General features: G+C 44.1%; 1 protein-coding gene across 4 annotated transcripts in view; it reads right to left on the bottom strand.

Moving 5' to 3' along the window:
* The window catches only part of LOC122809727 (anillin-like), a 1,124,352-nt gene that overhangs the window by 171,846 nt on the left and 934,235 nt on the right, over positions 1 to 18,271 (bottom strand). For all 4 annotated transcript variants that reach the window (XM_044081431.1, XM_044081433.1, XM_044081432.1 and 1 more), the window contains exon 19: positions 17,767 to 17,876. In XM_044081431.1, coding sequence (XP_043937366.1) covers positions 17,767 to 17,876 — 110 coding nt within the window. The remainder of the gene's footprint in view (positions 1 to 17,766; positions 17,877 to 18,271) is intronic.

Here is an 18,271-nt window from a genome sequence, read left to right as displayed (position 1 = left end):
CCTGACAGCCATGAAGGACATGACTGACAGACCACGATGCTCTGCCAGAGATGGCCTTCATCTGTCTTCCCTGGGCTTCAGGCAAAGGCTCTTGCCTCCCCAGTAATGTCTTTTTTAGGCAAAGTCATGAAGACAAAATCACAAATCATTGCAAGCATTCCTCGCCCTGGAAGATGCTGACATTTGTTCAGTGACTGAAACCTGGTTCAAAGCTGCGGAGAGCACCCCAGCCATAGTGGGTTACTTGTCCTACCATACTTTCAGATCCCATAGGGCTACAAAGCCAAAGGAGGTGAAGTTTCAATATTTATCAAAGACATACACACCTCCAGGCTGGTCAAACAGTATGACACACAAGAGACACTCCAGGTGCAGTTAACTACTGACAAAACACCTATTCAAATCATAGTTGGCTACAGAACACCAGTCATGACACTCAGGAGGACCATTCCACCTATCTGCACTTTCTTGAATCCATCAAGATTCAACCCTCTACCCTGATCCTGGATGACTAACTACCCAACCATAGAGTGGAAGACCTATTCTAGCTCAAACAAGAATGCCCAGAGATTCCTTGACTTTGCCAATGCATTGGATCAGCTAGCAGACACCACCACAAGAGATGAAAATATCCTGGACCTGGTACTAACCAACATGAGTAGCCACTGTAGGACCGTGTCATCCTCCTTGGTAAGATCCAACCATAAAGCAATCACTTTTGAAGTCACCATCTCCCCTAGGCCCACACCAAGGTCGAACAAAAAACTTTTCCAAAGCTGACTACAACCTCCTGAGAGCAGGTATAAGCAGTCTCATAGCCACCATCCCTTCAGTTGGATCAAGCACTAATGTCCAAGCCTACACCAAAAAACTATATGAGCACCTATACAGCTGCATGGACTCAGCAATACCGGACAGGACCAAATCATCTTCCTCAAGGAAGAGTAAACCTGTCTGGTGGACAGCAGCAATAAACAGACTCTATAATAAAAGGAAACAAATTGCTGTCCAGGACCAAGGAGGAGCAAGTGCCAAGTTGGAAGCAATCTCTCCTTTGTCTGAACAAGCAAATAAGGTCACTGGTGAAATCCTCTAAGGCTAAATTCGAGTCCCAGTTGGCCACATCCACCAAGGACAATCACAAGGCCTTCTTCGCATATGTCTGCAGTCTCAAAGGTAATGCCCAAATCTGCTCTGAATTGGTGGTCAAGAATACCACATACACAAATGCCATAGATATAACCAACCTGCGGGCAGACAAGTTCAGTGAAAACTTCACCCCCCTGTCCCCATCAGTTAACCAGGACATCCCCAGCACCTGCCTCCCTCCCCTCATCACCAGGGAGCAGGTTTTAATGGATTCTCAAAGGCAAAAAATGCAGCCTCCATGGAACCCGACAACATCCCTGGCTGTGCCCTACATGAACTCAGGAAAGAGATCTTAGCACCACTAAGCACCCTATTCAACCAAAGCCTGTGCATTGGCTTCATCCCAGCAGAATGGAGGACAGCCAATGTCATCCCTCTGCATAAAGGTGGAGCGTCCACCAATCCACACAATTATAGGCCCATGAGCCTAACTAGCCTTATCTGCAAGGACATGGAATAGATTATCATGGACCTTATAAACAAGGACATTGGCAACTTCCAAACACCTTTCTTACCACACAGTTTGGTTTTGTCAAAGGCAGATCACCCCTGTTAAACTTGGTTGCCAAAGCCTTAGACACTGTGCTCCACTTGGGCATAATAGATAAACTCTCTCAGCAAGACATTAACTCATATGCTACTAGATGGGTAGTTAATTGTAGTAGTAGACCCGTAACAAGCGGCATACCCCAAGGATCGGTCTTGAGGCTTCTACTGTTTGGGATATACTTTTCTGAGGTGCAAGTCAAAACCAGTGATCTGTGGCTGACCACGCTTGCAGATGACTGCAAGCTGGGCACTGTCAAATCCCCCTAGTGATGTGAACATCCTCCAAGAGGGCCTTAACCAAACTAATGACTGGTGCCAGAAGCATGGCCTCAAACCGAATGCCAAGAAATGCATCATTATCCCCTTTGGGGAAAATGTTGTCCCCACTAATTATCACATTAACAACAATGCACTAAGCGCACAGTCAGTCGTGAGGGTCTTGGGCACCCAGGTTGATAGTAACCTGACTTTTGACCACCATGTTGCCTATGTTGTATAGAAGGCTTTCTACATGGCCCACCTCATAAGTAAGGGTATTTCATCCAGGGACAAGGAGGTCATAACATCCCTGTACTCCTCCCTTATCAGACCCATTATCGAGTTCAATGCCCCCTTCAGCATGTACCACAGCAGTTCCTGACTAGGAAAATCCAGTGTCTCAAACATCTATCCTATACAGATACACTAAAAGCACTGTCCCTCTAATCAGTCTCATACAGACTGCTCACAGGTGACCTGTGTCTGGCATACAAGGCTGTCTCAGACACAGCCTTGATGGAGTTGCTGCATATCTGCAAGTCAAACTCCACTCATGCAACCCACACACAAGGCCTCAACCTGGTCTGTGACATTAACAGAACTTGTTGGCGGGATAGATTCATGTCCCAGTGGCTCCCCCATCTGTGGAATAGACTTCCTCTCCATGTCAAGCAGAGTACCTTACTAGCTCTCTAAGAGGAACCTGGATGACTGGATGGGAAACACAAAATATACCCCTGGGAAAACAGGTGCTGACTTTGTGGGAACATGGGTGAAATTGTCGGTGAGGCTTATAAGGGCCTCCAGGCCAATAGCTTACTATCGTCCTATGAACCTATGATCTTGCTTTATTTTAAAAAACACACTCAGAAAAAGCAGGAGGGTTGAGGAGACAATTTTCAAGGGTTAACACCTAGAACTTAGCCCCTAATGTTTTCAGGGACAGATAGAATCATGAACCAAGAATGCCACCATAATACTGTCCCCATTGCAACAGCCTTGACAAATATATCTGTGGCATCATACAGACATTTTATAGCATGCCTGCCCACTTTCTGGGTTGTCTAAATAAGTTTCTATATCTTCAGCTTAGCAGTGGAGCCTATCTACTTAATATTCTCTTTGTACTTCAAAGATGGATCTAGCAATTAACAACTTTAATAACCGGATCTGCAACCATACAGAACATTTACAAAACAGCCTACAATTCTGTCTTCTCTGTATGGCAGTGTGATGTGGGTGGGTGCCAGTCTTAAACCACTTCTTGTGGCCAGCAAGATGACTTTGTGGAAATATTTAATCTTCTATTCCACTTTGTAAAAACAGTTTGGGTGCAGGAAGCCAAAACTCTGGCTCCAGGAATGCATTTCCTAAGGCAACCTGAAATGCATGGAATACTAGAGAGATGGTGGCGATTTTAGACTTAAATACTCAGCAAAATCCATACTCTTTCTATGGGAGGCAAAACATTCGCCAGTTCCCCATTGGCAGTGCTATCTCATCAAAGTGAACATCCCTCCAATATGTGTACATGATATAAAAGAACAAAAGTCTGGTATATGGCATGGATCTAAATTGTATGGCCAATACACTTACAAAATTATATTGTTTCATAAAGGAGTTTAAAGATTAAGGCCACAATGACTTAATCCAGCCAGTGTCATTGTTTATAACCTATGTACATAGCTGTGCTGGAGTTGATCAATATGCTGTTTGACTGGTACAAAGGGCATCTGTATAGGGAAAGTACCATAACAGTAAGTTGACTAATAGTTGGAGCTCAAGTAGAATCACTGTTGCAGTAGTCCTTATACCTGGGACGTCTCCTGCAGGAATGGCTAATTCTTGGACACACCTCAGAAGCTTTTGAACCATCTCCATGGCTGGACAGATACCAGCTTCCAAGACAGGTCTACAAATTCTCAGAATAAAGGTGGAATCCGCCTATGCAATACTTAGTTCTTTCTTTACACAAGAAGCTACAGGATGGGTGCTCCAGATAGCCCCCTCCCTGGCCAACTTCCTGGAGTGTCAAAGGGGCCTTCCCATGATATGAACCAGAAGCATTTGTCCAAAGAACCCTACAAAAGTTTGGCTTTCCAGTGATACCATGACCAACTAAAGCCAGAAATCTCACAGATAAAGCAGGGGTTGGAGTTCATAAAGAAATGTGACTTGGTACCACAACAGCCCTAAGATGCCCAAAAAAGACTACACAAGATGGAGTAAGGGAAATATATTGTAAGAGTGATCTTACTTGAAAATGAACCATTATGTTAAGTTTCTCACACAGCTATAATATGCTCTCCATATGGATAACTGCTGCAATAGTCCTTATACCTCTGAACATTCTCACAGGCATTTTATAAATGTGGAATTAACATCCAGGTGCAGTCCATAGGAGTTCCTGCAAGATAGCTGCAGTAAAAACTGTCTTGTTCCTGGAGGCACTATATGACCTGCAATGTTTGGAGAAAGTGTGTACAGAAGACCAAGCAGCTGCATCCAGAATGGCTTGGGTACTTGACCTTTGATGGAAGCTATTGTTTTTGCTGTCATACTTGTAGAATATGGCCTATCTTGCCTTTTCAGAAGTTTACCTTGAAAAGAATAATAAAACCATTTTATGACAGATTGTTTAGACTCCTTTCCATTCATTTCTGGTTGCAAAACAGGTAAAAGACTGTTCATTTTCTTTGCATCCTTTGCTCTGTCTATAGTATATATCAGTCTCAGCTGTCTTATGAATAATTTTCACCATTTTGAGGATTAGGGAAAAAAAACTCGCAACTACTTTGAGTAACTTCTGTGAGCACCTTATGCATAAAAGAGGAATTTGCTCTCAGGCTGACTTTGTCCTCCTTGAAGTGACTGTCAACAACATGGCTGTCTTTCAGGTGAGGAACTAAAGAGGAGCCATAACAGCCAGTACAGAGAGAGCTTAGATTCACTTAATGCCAACACTGACTACACTGTGGTGTTAAATCATTCCTATAGAGCTAGCTGTGTGAGCTCGTCATGTCCTATTCAGTCTGATGGTGCTTGAAAGGCGGACCATGCACAAGGTTTTTGTTTAATTGTAGTTTACTGACAGTACTGAATCGGCAGTATTAAGTGCCACAGCTAAGCACATCAAAAGTAGGAAAATCACTTCAGCTAAACAACAAATGCAAAAATGCATTCTTATTCAGCTGGAGATTTTCTCATATTTAATATTCTGGGTGACTCTCAGCCAGAGGCAAATACCAGCCAGCTGGCAGTCAGGAATGTCTTGCATAATTAATTATCTGACTGCCAGCAGAAGTTAAGTTTTCAAAGGCGATTCAAGTCCAATGGTGGGTTCATTACCTAAAGTGGTCTCATATTTAATACCTCCTTTTAGCAACTGCTTACCATACGAAGTGAGTTTACACTCACACAGGCTGAGATAATGGACAAGTTAAACACTCATCAAGGTATAGGCCAACCCTCTCAAACAACTCAAATAGGTACTGTAGAACTGTTGACAATTCTGCTTAATTGAGGTCTTTATTCTTCCTTTAGTGCCAGACAGACAAATTTCCCCCAAGGCAAGGATTTCCTAGCAGTAGACCTCTTATTCTTCCCTCAGTCTTACAAAGTGCTTAAAGGGCAATAAGGTCAAATCATCTAAGCTGTCAATGTGAGAGTTTCTAGGGTTGGAATACAAAAAGGCACTTGAGGTGGGTCTGGAGGTTTACATACTGAGGTAGAATGTAAATGTTCTCCTTCATCTCCATCAGAAGAGGATTACTGCTGCATCATCCACAATGATGCTAACAGTAACTTTTGACCTCAGCTTCCTTGCATTCTGGATTACCCTAGGGGAGACGGAATCAGAGAGAAAAGCATGCATACATATACACATACACCCCTCCCCAACTGAAGGCTGCATCTACTGCTCAAACCTTCATTCCTGACACTCTGGAGCAGTATTTCTGCAGTCATCTGTTGCCCAGAGAAACAAAAAGGACCATTTTTGGTAGATTGCACTTGAGAATCAGCAGTATAAATACATCCTTTTCCAACATATACTTGTACAGACCTCAAATGATCAAACAGCGAACTCTGTTGAAATGGGATTCAGCAGGTCCTGAGAGGTGTACTTGATTCCAAGGCTGCTTTCCAAGCTTGTATGGCCAAACCTGTCAAGGAAACAGTTCTGCCATTATGTACCACATTACTGTGGTGTTGTGATTTACCAAGTATATGACTCCTGGTTTCAATACTGGCTTGTAAGCTCTAACTGCCAGGATCAGAATCATTATCGCTTCTATGTTATGTCTCTTGCACCATTTGCTTTCCCAGGTAGCCTGGACTTCAAGACCATCTGGACTCTGCCTGGGGAGATCACACAAAGGATCTGTAAATGTTAGGTCTAAATAAGACACCTGTACTGTTGTGCACTTGTTGAACCCACCCAGAACAGCTGTTCTTATCACAGGAGGAGAGATATGCCCTCCAGTGACTGCTCATGCTGACTTTAAATACACAAGGGATACCACTGTAGTTTACTCATGTGAAGGATCACCAGAAGGACCAAAGGATGATTGATGCTGTATATCCCCCCCTTCCACAGACACTACCCTTTAGGGAACATACTTGAAAGAAATGCGTGAGAGGACATTAAGTCTTGGGTCAGAAAAGACCCCTGATGCTGGAGTCTAGCAATACTTTCAAGAAATGCTACTGTCCTGCAGATTGAGAGGCAAACTGGGTAGGTTGAAACAGATCTAGGTTTTGGAAACAAGTCCCTGTGTAAGCAAGCACCCTGCCTCCTCCTCCAGTGACTACTTGAATCAGGTAGTTGTCTAAAAGGGGATTGGGGAGGTGAAATATGAATACCCTTGGCTCTGCACTGTGAAAATGATTGGAACTAGGAAAGCAGTAAACACCCTGGTAGCATGACTAACCAAAACTGTAAAGGAGATGAGCAATGGGACCCCTACTGCAAATCCAAGGAAGGAAATGTTGCTCCTGTGAATGTGAATATATAGGCAGACCTCCTTCAGAACTAAGGCGGCCATCAGAGCTTAAGGATACTTAAGGGTAGAAGCACTTGCAGAATCATCATTTTAAATAATGGAACATTTAGCTACTCATTTAACCTTGACAAGTCCAGGATGCGTCTCCAGGACCTGTTCTTCCTTGAAAACAGAACTTGATAAAAATCCTGTGCCTTCCGCTCACCATGAAACTCTCCCTGCAGCTTCTTACTGAAGAAATTCTTCCTACAGGGACTATTACTAGATGCTTCTACTGCTTTGGTAGTGATGGGATTCCTTAAAGTTTTCACCTTGACATGGACTGCAGCTTATACACTTGGGAGACATCCTGCAGGACCCATCAGTCTATTGTCATCATCCTTCAGTTTTCAGCAAATAAGGCTAGGTGGTCCCTCTTTTTCTGGCTGGGGAAGGAGGGGGTGCAGAGAAATTAAGGCTGCTTCCTGTCGGAGCCTTGACCACGAGGGCCACAAGGATTCCCTTTCTGGTCATCTTGACATTTTCCCTTTTAGAAATCCTTCTTCCTTTTGCATGTTGGACTTTATCCTGGTACTGGTAATAGGGCCAACATAAAAAAAAAATAATTCCTAATAGGTCTGAGAAAAGGTAGACATTTTTTTTTTTTTTTAAACGGAGACCACCTGTTTTATCCTTTTTCCTCCAGCTGCTTAGAAAACATTCTGCTGGGGGGGGGGGGGGAGTATCTAAAGAGCAGATCTTTGTCTAGGGTAGCATTAAGGAGCTGTTCCTTTTCACATCATCTGGCAGGGGCTGTATTCTCAGCAAGGCATATCCTGATAACTGACCCAGTGGAAGCAGCCATTGAATCTACATTCACAGTACCACTGAACTGTAACTGGCATGTTTGCTCACTTCAAAAACACTGGTTTAGCTCCAAAAGTTTGTCTTACAGAGAATTGTAAGTAAACTCCCCAGGCTTCTCCTTCAACTAATCTAGGAGCTCTCCTCCTCATACTCAGCATGCAGGTTTGACTGCTCAAATGTTTACACCAAGACTACAGTTGAAGAGCAGTTGAGAAGTTAACCCACATAAAGATAGACTAGATTCCTCTGGAAAGATTTGCAATATTATTATGATGGAGGTTCAAGTCTTTTGGCCACATTTGCTAGAAGATTCTGAAAAAGTCCGGTATACCTGGACAAAAGTGCTCAATTTGTTTATAATAAAGTGTGGAGGATTTTGCTTCTCGGCTTCTTCTGCTGTGTTTCCAAGTTTGATTCCATGTTTTGTTACCATGTTTGGTAGAATATTAAGTTCCATGATGTTGGAGAAGGACAAAAAGCACAAGTTTTTTCAATGAGCAAAATGCTAAGAATAGGTAACCTCTCAAGAGTCTGTATGAGATGGAACACAGAAGAGGGGTTTTAAGCTGATGGGATAACTTAAGTTGTTTAAATAAGAGAGGTTTTTAGTTGGGCACAAATAGTCTCCATTTACTGCTGCACATACCTTCTTCCCAAACTGGTCCAAGATTCTATTCTCTTGAGACACTGCAAGTGTGTTGAGGTCTGCAGTCAGCTTACACTCTTTTGGAAGAATCCAGGGACACCCACTGATGCATCTGCTATAGGTTTTTGCAAATGAATTTGTAAGAAACTTTCACTCTGTAAAAACTGTCAGACTTCCTAGAAGCAGGAGTAAGAGTAAAGTTCCAGGGATATTGCAAGTACCTCATACTGGTGGGACAGCCAGTGATTTAGGGGAATCCAGATGCACAAGGTCTAAATATCTCTTTGGCATGTCACAGAGCTCCCTCTACCTTGCTATATGAGATGGTCCTTCATAAGAGGTAAACTAGCTCCAAATGAGTTACCCTTGAAAAGAGACAGAGGACAGGGTGCCCTCCTAAGCAGTGTTACACCCTAGAAGGAAAGATATCTAGGATATACATGCCAGATCTTTCTTTTTGGAAAGAGAGGAGTCTGCCTCAGTGGCAAGGGAGAGTTTCTTCTTTCTCCTCTTACTCTCAGAAGTGCCACAGGACATGTTGTACTCATCATTAGTGGTGCATCCCAGAGGTGAAAACATCTAAAATCTGTAGTCCAGGTTTTCTGCCTCTGAATCAAATGAGCCTGATACAGTGGTGGGGGACAGTTCCCTCTTTCTCTTCTGGGGAGATGAGGAGCCCAGGCACAGACAGCTGGTCAATTCTGGCCTGCAGTCCCTGCATAAAGGAAAGCAAGTTCTTGGCTAGCTCAAAACGGTCTTTGGAGGAAAGACTGGGAGTGGGGAGAATCACCAGAGGCTGGACTAGTAGATGGCAGCAATGGAACTGGAATGGCAGACGTCTGCAATTTGGATATCTGGATCCTTGATTCGGAGTGGGAGGTCACCTGGAAGCCAGGAGACATGAGCATGAATCCTGAAGCTCCACTTCATGGCTGCAGATCTTTTCATGCACAAAGTACCACGCAAGCACCTCCCTCTCCAGTGGTAAATGATCATGGGAACCTTGTCTCTGGGAAGTACAGTCTTTAGCACAGTCAGACATGCCACAAAGTGAAGGCATAGTAAAACTCTTGAGACACATTACCAGAGACCTTGATACCTGCAGATGTGATGGAGTGGGGTACAAAAGCATATGGCCTGATCTGATGTCCTTGAAGCCAACCAGACCAACAGGATAATTATGATTTCTGCAGTCGTCTTGCTTTCCTTCTTGTGATACTGCTTCTCCTAAGAGCCTCCTCTTTTTCACAGGGACGTCCAAAATGAGTGACACCTGTGAGCTGTTCGACATGGGGGGCTGCTGGGGAATGGCATCCAGCCTTTTCTTGTTTAGATAAGCCTGGTTGGTCGACTTCCCTCACTGCTGTGTCTTAGTAATAAAATTGGCAAAAATGTTACAGGAGGCAACATGCTGAGAAGATCCCAAAAAGAAGACTCGTTGGATTTATAAGTATGTGTGGAATTTGCTTTTTACCTGCACACTTCGTGACATTTTCTAGGGTGGACATAAAGTACAGCTGTGTACACTTAGCATAAATGTAGATGTTTGAGTGTATTCACTGTTGCAGTCATCACACTTGGGTTATCCTGCCAGGGGTAGACCTCAGTCGGCCCAAATACCACATGCTTAGTAATTCTGCGTCGGTAGCTGTCACTTCAGGACTGACGTCAGGTCATCAGTGGTATTAAAACAGGCAGCCAACGCCTTTACATCAGTTTTTCTTGCCCCAAATGTCAGGAGCCCCCAAATAGGGAGCTAAGTTATGGTGGAAAAACACCACCAGTAAAAAGTAAATACCAATATCCCTGCAAAGAGTGAGGGAGAGAGAGAGAGAAGGGGGCTGGAGGGTGGGAAACCAGGACTGCAACAGTGAATACACTCGAACATCTACATTTATGGTAAGTGTACACAACTGTACTATGTTCTTATTGTGTTTCTTTGCTGCAGTCATCACACTTGGGTTGATTCCCAAAGCTGAAAAATGGGTGGAGGCAGTCAAGAAGAGTTCGGGCTGGCTAGTATGTCCTGCAGGACTGAGGCTGCAAAGCCCACCCTGGATTTGGAAAAAGAGAGGCAGGTGGTAATGCTTGGTGAAGGTATGAACAGAACTCCAAGTTGCAGCTTCCAGAATGTCCCTGGTAGGGACTCCTCTGAAAAAGGCTGTAGAGGTTGAAGTTGCCCTACTGGAATGTGTTCTGACCCCCTCAGGGGGTGGGTTTCCCATGGTGTTTGTAACAGAAATGGATAGTGTGCTATCCATTTGTAGATGGTTTGTTTTGATATGGCCTTGCCCTCTGCCCCTGGTGCAAAGCTGACTAGTAACTAGTCAAATTTCCTAAAGGGCTTAGTCCTAATCAAGGTACAATCTGAGCAGTTTGTGCACATCTAAAGAATGCAGGATCCTTTCCCTCTTATTTTGTGGATTAAGAAAAAAAGGTGGGCAAATGGACAGATTGGTTGAGAGCCACAGTGGACACCACTTTAGGCATGAAAGTTGGGTTAGTCCTGAGGGAGACCCTGTCAGCATGAAAAATGATGAAGGGTTCCACAGCCATAAGTGTTTGTAGCTCAGACACTCTTCTAGCTGAAGTGATGGCCTTCAGAAGCAAGGCTGTTTTCCAAGAGAGGAATTTTAACTCTGCTGACGCTGCAGGCTCAAAGGGGGGGTAGCATGAGCTTTTCCAACACAAAGTTAAGGTCCCAAGCAGGGGTAGGGGCTCTTCTTGGTTGCTTTAAGTTGTTAGCCCCTCTCAGGAACTGCCTGATGAGAGGGTGTGAGAAGAGAAGTGGCTCAGTGCTGTAAAGAGCAGAGATGGCACAGGCATGAATCTTAATGGAAGAGAAGGATAGGCCCCTGTGGAGTAGGTCTGCTAGGTAATCCAGGATGAGAGGTAAGGAGGGCTGTGCTGGATCCGCTCCTTTAGTCTGGATCCAGGAACAATACCTTTTCCACTTGTTAGCATAGGATTTTCTAGTACTGGGTCATCTGGCTTCAAGTATGACATCCAGTACCTGCTTGCTTAGGCTGGCCACTGGAGGAGAAGTCAAGGAATAAGCCAGGCTGCAAGGTTCAGGGTCTGCAATTGTGGATGCAAGAACTGTCCCACCTGCTGAGTCAGGAGAGTTGGGATCTGGTGGAGGTGCCATTGAGGCACCAGTGACAGACTGCACAGAAGTGGGTATCAGTGTTGGTGTGGCCAGTCTGGGGCAATCCGGATTGCCCTTGGTCTTTCCTCACTAATCTTGAGTAATACTCTTGTAAGAGGTATAGGGGAAAGGCATAGATTGAGAGGTTTGCCCACTGGAAGGATAGGGCATCCACTATCCAGGCCTTGCTGTGAGGTTCCCTGGTGCAAAATTTGCTGAGCTGGTGGTTGTATGGGGAGGCAAATAGGTCCACTTTCGGGGTACCCCATTTCTGGGTCACAAGACTGAAGGTGTTGTGGTTGGATTTCTGCTCAAGTTGGCTGCCAGAGAGTTTTGGTTGCCTGGCAGGAAACTGAGCTTGCATGTGAATATGCATGGATAAGGCCGTGTTCCAAAGGGTCATGGCTAGCCTGCAGAGTGGGTAAGAGTGGGTTCCTCCCTGCTTTGTTGATGTACCACATCACTGTGGTGGTGTTGGTTTTGTTTAGTAAAGACCCCGGAGAGAGAGTAGGGATCGGAAAGCTGTCAGAACATGCTAAACAGCTAGCATCTCTTTTTGGTTGATGTGCAGATTAATTTGATTTGGGCTCCAGTGGCCCTGAATGCACTTGCCGTCTAGATGTGCACCCCAGGCATAGTCTGAAGCATCTGTGGTTAGGGTCTGGGTGGCGGTGGGTTGTGTAAAGGGAAGCCTGTTATGGTTGCATGGTGCTGCCCACCAAAGGAACTCTTTCCTTAGACAAGGTATGATAGTTTCCAGGACCTGAGAATGTTGACACCAAAGACTTAAGTACCATTGCAGTTTCCTCATATGCAGTCTGGCATATGGAATTAGTAGAATGCAGGAGGTCATGAACCCTAGAGCTTGCAGGATTTTCCTTGTGGATAACTGGGTTCTGGTGGCCATTTGAGAAAAGTAGCCTGTCAGATAAGCTTGTTTTTCTGGAGTAAGGAATACCATCTGGGATGCTGTGTCCAAGCTTGCTCTCAGGAATACAATTTTTTTGACTGGGGACTAGTTTGGATTTCTTTTCGTGGATAGTGTACCCATGGAGGTTAGAAGGTCCTTTACAAATGTAAGGTGCTGCAACAGCTTTTCCTGTCTGCCTGAATCCAAGTAGGGGCAAATCTGAATATTTCTCTGTCTGCAATAGGCAATGGCTGGAGCCAGGCATTTTGCAAAAACTCTGGGAGCAGTGGATAAGCCAAAGGGAATTGCAGGGAACTGATAGTGCATAGATCCTGCCCTGAAACGTAGATATTTCCTGCAGGAGTCCCTGATTAAGATGTGCAGATAGGCCTCCTTTAGGTCTAGGGTGACTAACCAGGCATCTTTGGACAGCATAGGGAGAAGCTGCTGTAGGGTGAGCATTCTGAATTTTGGTACCACCAGAAAGGTGTTTAGAATGGATAGATCTAAGAATGGGCGCCAGGTGCCCTCTTTATTGGGTACCATGAAAAGTCTGGAATAAAAACCTTGGTCTATCTGTTCTGCAGGAAAAGGCTGAATTGCCCTTATGGAGAGCAGGGACTGAACTTGGTTTTGTGCCTCTGCCCACTAGTTTGGAGGAAGGTCTGGGAACCCTTTTGGGGTTGGCAGCATGTGGAAATAAATTTGTAGCCCTGGGATACTATGTTGAGGACCCATCGATCGTTGGTGATGGAGGGCCAGTTTTTTGCATGGTGGGCAAGTTTTCCTCCTAGGGTCACGAGCAATTGGGCAGAAGTGAGAGGAGGAGTTGAGAAGTCATTGTGAATTCTTTCCATAAGGGGGTGGCTTAGCACTAACTGTTTTAGAAGTGGAGGTACTCCATTGCTTAGACCTCTGCATACCCTGAGACTGTAGTCTGGATGGGTCTGTTTCCCCTAGGTCTAGTTTGAGGTGGCCTTGAGGGGGCTGGAAAGGACCAATGTTTTGAGGGGCAATGCCTACTGAATCTTGGAGGCTGCACTTGCAAAAAATTTTTGACTGTCTGCATAGACTTAGCTTTTTCTTCCATCTTTTTTAAAACCTCTTCTGCTTTGGTGTCCTTGTTCAGAGGTGTGTCCAATAATTTTGATTTGACATAGCTAGGCAAGGTCTTCTCCTTAAGCCAGGCATGCCTTCTAAGTACAGAACCTGTGACTGCTGCCCTGCAAGATGCTTCTAGGGCGTCAAACTCACATTGCAGGGTATGTTTGCTGACTTGGCTTGCAGAATGCATAAGCTCCTGTAATTCTTTATTTTCTGCACAGTCAGGGAAGGTAGATAATTTTTGCTAAATAAGTTCCATAGTATGTTGCTAGTATTTCAGCATGTGAAACTGAAAATTTAATGCTCTAATGGCAAGAGTTGCAGAGGTGTATACTTTTTTAACCCATCTGTCTAAAGCTCGGGAATCCCTGTCCGAGGGGGTGGGATTCTTAGCTGTAGTTGCCTTTATTCCTTTAGCTCCTTGGGAGATGACCTCTGGGTCAGCAGTAGGAGTTTTCAAAATAAATTTGAGTGTGTCAGGGACTCTGTAGTACCTGTCAGGTTTCCTGGGAGCAGGGGGTAAAGTATCAGGAGTTAGACTGGATTCCATAAAGACATCATCCACAGCATCCAGAACAGGAGGGATAGCCAAGGGTCTGTGCTGTGGTAAATCTAAAAATTCCCAGAGTCTCTTTGTGGACTGATGATAATCCTGGCATTCCCAATGGAAATGCTCCCTCAAAGTATGTAGGGCTTCACCAAAAGAAAAATCCTCTGGAGGGGAGGCAGAAGGAATGGATTCCTCTGCATCTGAATCCTCATAGGCAGATAAGGGCATGTCTTCATAATCAGAAACCTCAAAGCCGTCTGACTCTTGGTTAGATAAAGCTGCTGGGGACAAGTCTCTCTTCCTTTTAGCAGGGGAAGGCTGGCTTCCCCTAATCAGCATGATAAGGTCTTTCGCCATTTTAAGCATCTGTGATTGTGGCAAAGAAGCAGTCGCTTGAGTTAGGGTCATTGGTGTTAGAAACTCGGTAGTTTTAGAAAGAACTGAAGATGCAAAAGAAGTCAGTTTATGTTGAATATCGGTAGTGCAAAGAACTTCCTCAGATGCCGGTGCCTGCACAGCGGCTACGGACCCATCCAAAGTAGAAACATCCGCAGGTTCCGTAGTCTAACAGTCTCATGGCATATCGGACTCTGAACGGGTCTCAGTAAATCCATCGAAGTGAGCATCAGGGGCTGCGAAAGCACCTCACTGAGTACCAAACTGGCGACTAGCTTAACGGAAACGCAGCAGCAGTTTTGGACCTGTGCGGTCTGTCTCTGTCTTTACCCTTACATTTTTTCAGAAGATCGGTAGTCAGATGGCTTACTGATGCAATTTCGGAATACGGAGATTGAGAACAAAAGTATGTAGCTACAATAAGGGCCCGACAACAAATAGTTTGGGCATTGAACAAAGCATAAAACCAGCAGCGAGGTACGTCGTGGGCTGGGCCTAAACAGGTGACGCAGTAAGAATGGAAATCTCGGTGTGGTATTTGCGTTCCTCAAGCAAGACAATTGTTAACTTTTTCTGACATTGGTTAGAGCAAGAAAAAAGGATCTCCAATGGGGTACTTGGCTTTAGAAGACTTCAACTTCAATTTCGGAAATGAAAACTCAGGTAGTGGCCTACCGGCAATCGTGCAAACTGCTTCTGCTTCAGGCTCCTCAACAAATAAGACTGATGTAATGGTGTCAGCTGCCTGTTTTTATACCACTGACAACATGACATCAGTCCTGAAGTAACATCAACAGACGCAGAAATACGAAACCTCTGACATTCGGGCCGACTGAGGGCTACCCCTAGCAGGATAACCCAAGTGTGATGACTGCAACAGTGAAACACAAAGAACATCATGCTAAATATAGCAAATACTGACCCTATCCCAAAACGGCAACCAAGCTATAGAAAATAACCAGAGAAAGGTCCTCAAAAGTGTATTTATCTGCCAGCTCTGGAGTACAACAGTACAAGGAGAGCCACTGCACTGACAAATGCGAACATGGAATGGTATGATAATCTTGTGGTACGGAAGAACTAAAGATAGCACAGCCAGATGGCATCTTTACTCTGGGAATGTGCTGATATTCCAGTAAAGCTAGCATCACTGCCTGAAACAGGAATCCAACGTGTACGGACTACTTTAAGAGTTATCCATGTAAAGAATCAATAAAAATGAATGCATGGCTACTAACAAGATTTTGCTATTTGTTAGCCTACTACATGGTAACCGTCTGGATGGTCAAGTCCCATAATATGGAAGCTGAATGGTCAAAAACCAGGACTCGGACATACTAAGTCTGAGATTGCCATTTCCTGGAATATTCCTTTTTATCAGAGGTTTAGCAATCTTAGATGGTGCATCTATACAAGTTTGGGAAATGGTGCATGCATAGGAGCTTGTCCCTCTGAAAGAAAGAAAAAAATGTTTGAAGGAAAAGAGTGATAATCCATATTCGCTCTTCTCCTGCATTTATAGTTTTTCTTTTTTGTTTTTTTTGTGTGTGGCATTCAGCATTATAAGTGCCAACATCTCAATAGGCAGCCCACTTGCACATTATGTAGTACTGGAATCATCTTTTTTTTTTTACATTAACAACAAAAGGTCAGTAAAGGTACTTCCTTGGAGAAAATGAGTGGGCTGAATAAGGAAATCATGACACAAGACTGTTCTATCTGGGTATTTAGAGGGAATTCTACCAAAAGTATCAATCCTACAAGGACTCTTGCTGGAACTGCCTTTCTTATCCATGAGTGTGAAGCTAGTAGTCTGCTTTTACACTTCCAGGCCATCACATCTCCGCAGTCTGACCCAAGTGACATTTTGACATGCAAGAAGCATTCAAAACAAATTAATCCATCTACAAGCTCTTTTCTCCACATTTTTGCACATGGGGATGGAGATGTCACTTCAACAGTGACAATCTAGAGGCAAGGTTTACACCACCGGGTGACTAGCCCTGCCACAGCAGTTCTTCCACACCACACACTCACATGTTCACTCCCTCCTATGGCTAAATTTAGAGTGCCCAATCCACCTACTGCATATGTCTGTGGAAGAATACTGGAAAACTATCCCATTGCAAATACAGAGTTTGACTAAGCATTTCAGTTTCTATTATTTTGCAGATTTCATATACTGTGTGTAACCTACAAAGCTTACACTTCAGAATCACTTTCTGCATTCTATTTTACATTCAGTTTGTGTTTTTTTACACTGCTTTTATGTGACTGGCTTGGGTCATGGCAGAAAAGTGTCTCTGGGACAGCCTACCTTCCCGGTTAATAAAATAATAAATGAGGAGTCACTGCCTCTCTGTCCCTCCCCAGACCCCGTTTTTGAAGGCCAACCAACTAAGGAGCACAGCTGGCAGTGCATTCAGCCATCTTCAGTGGGCAGAGGAGGACAGTGAGGGATTCCAACCCTGCATTATCAGCACCTAAGTGCAGGAATTTTTAATCTGCCCTATACTTCCAGAGAGGAGGGGCAGGCATCGATTGTCACTCCGCACCATAACTTGTCACTGTCCATTCTCTTCTCTATGCAAATGCATGCTTTTGCAATACACTAATGCTCTTCCCCAGCCAACACTAGAGAGTGGCATCGTCCTGCAGAAATCCATGTCCTCCCCCCCAAAGGTAGGCGAGACAGACAATGGCTGCTCAAGCCTTCCCAAGCCAGCCCAACAGTTTCCTGTCGTGCTAACATTGCAAGCATGTACCCTGCTCCTCTGCCATCAGGCTGGCTAGCTGTACAGCCTTGGATTTTTGCAGTAGAGAGAGACAAGTAATACTCCTTGGTAAAATGTAATGTGATGGGGCTGTTACAGTATAGGCCTTCTAATGAGGGCCACTTTGAATTGTTTGTTGCGTTTGTGAATGCTGCCTGTTGACAGACAGAGACTGCTTAAAGCAAATCCTAACAGATGTGGTGTGTGTGTATATATGCATTTTACTGTTGCTTTAACATATATTGTCATGCTGGTCTGAAACACAAATGTCTGAAACGGCAGTGCACAGAGACACATCAAGTGGCTAGGGCACAAAGCAAGTTCACGGGGTATAAGGTAAACATTTTCACCTCTTTCAAATAGGGCAGTTGCAAAAAAATTCCTTCTAAAACTTGTATTTGACATTTTGATTTTTACTTAAAAGGAGTTTTACCTTGTCCAGAGGAAATTTATTCTTGCCCAAAGAATCCATAGTGATTTTATGAGAGCCAACTAAAGTAAAGCTGCTGGTTCGAGTAGAATTACCAACAACAGGACTGGATGCTAGAAAGAGAAAACAGACACTAATATGAAAATTCTGTACAGAATGATCTAAAAAGTTACTAAAAAACATGGATAATTGCACTCATAACTAAACCATGTTCTGAAGAACCTCAGTCTACTTGCATTTTGTACTAATGCAGTGCAATGTATAATCTGGAAATAAGCTAATGCCTGCAAACTCACCTGCTTTAGAAAAAAGTGAACACATCAACATGTTTGTCCAGTGTAACCGATGATTATTTATTGTAACCAAGCATATGACTGTGTACCTCAAGCAGTGGCTGAAATGGGTGCTTATGAATTACCCACTAGATCAGTTAAACTGCAATCAGTAAATTAACTGAAGTATTGATAAGCAAGTACTCGTGGTATGATCAAGGAGACAGATATGAAGG

Source organism: Protopterus annectens, chromosome 8.part0 (genome assembly GCF_019279795.1).
Source record: "Protopterus annectens isolate FY-2018-M chromosome 8.part0, PAN1.0, whole genome shotgun sequence".
NCBI classification, from domain to species: Eukaryota; Metazoa; Chordata; order Ceratodontiformes; family Protopteridae; genus Protopterus; species Protopterus annectens.
Note: the sequence above shows the minus strand (reverse complement) of the source record. Positions and strands in the feature narration are given on the sequence as shown.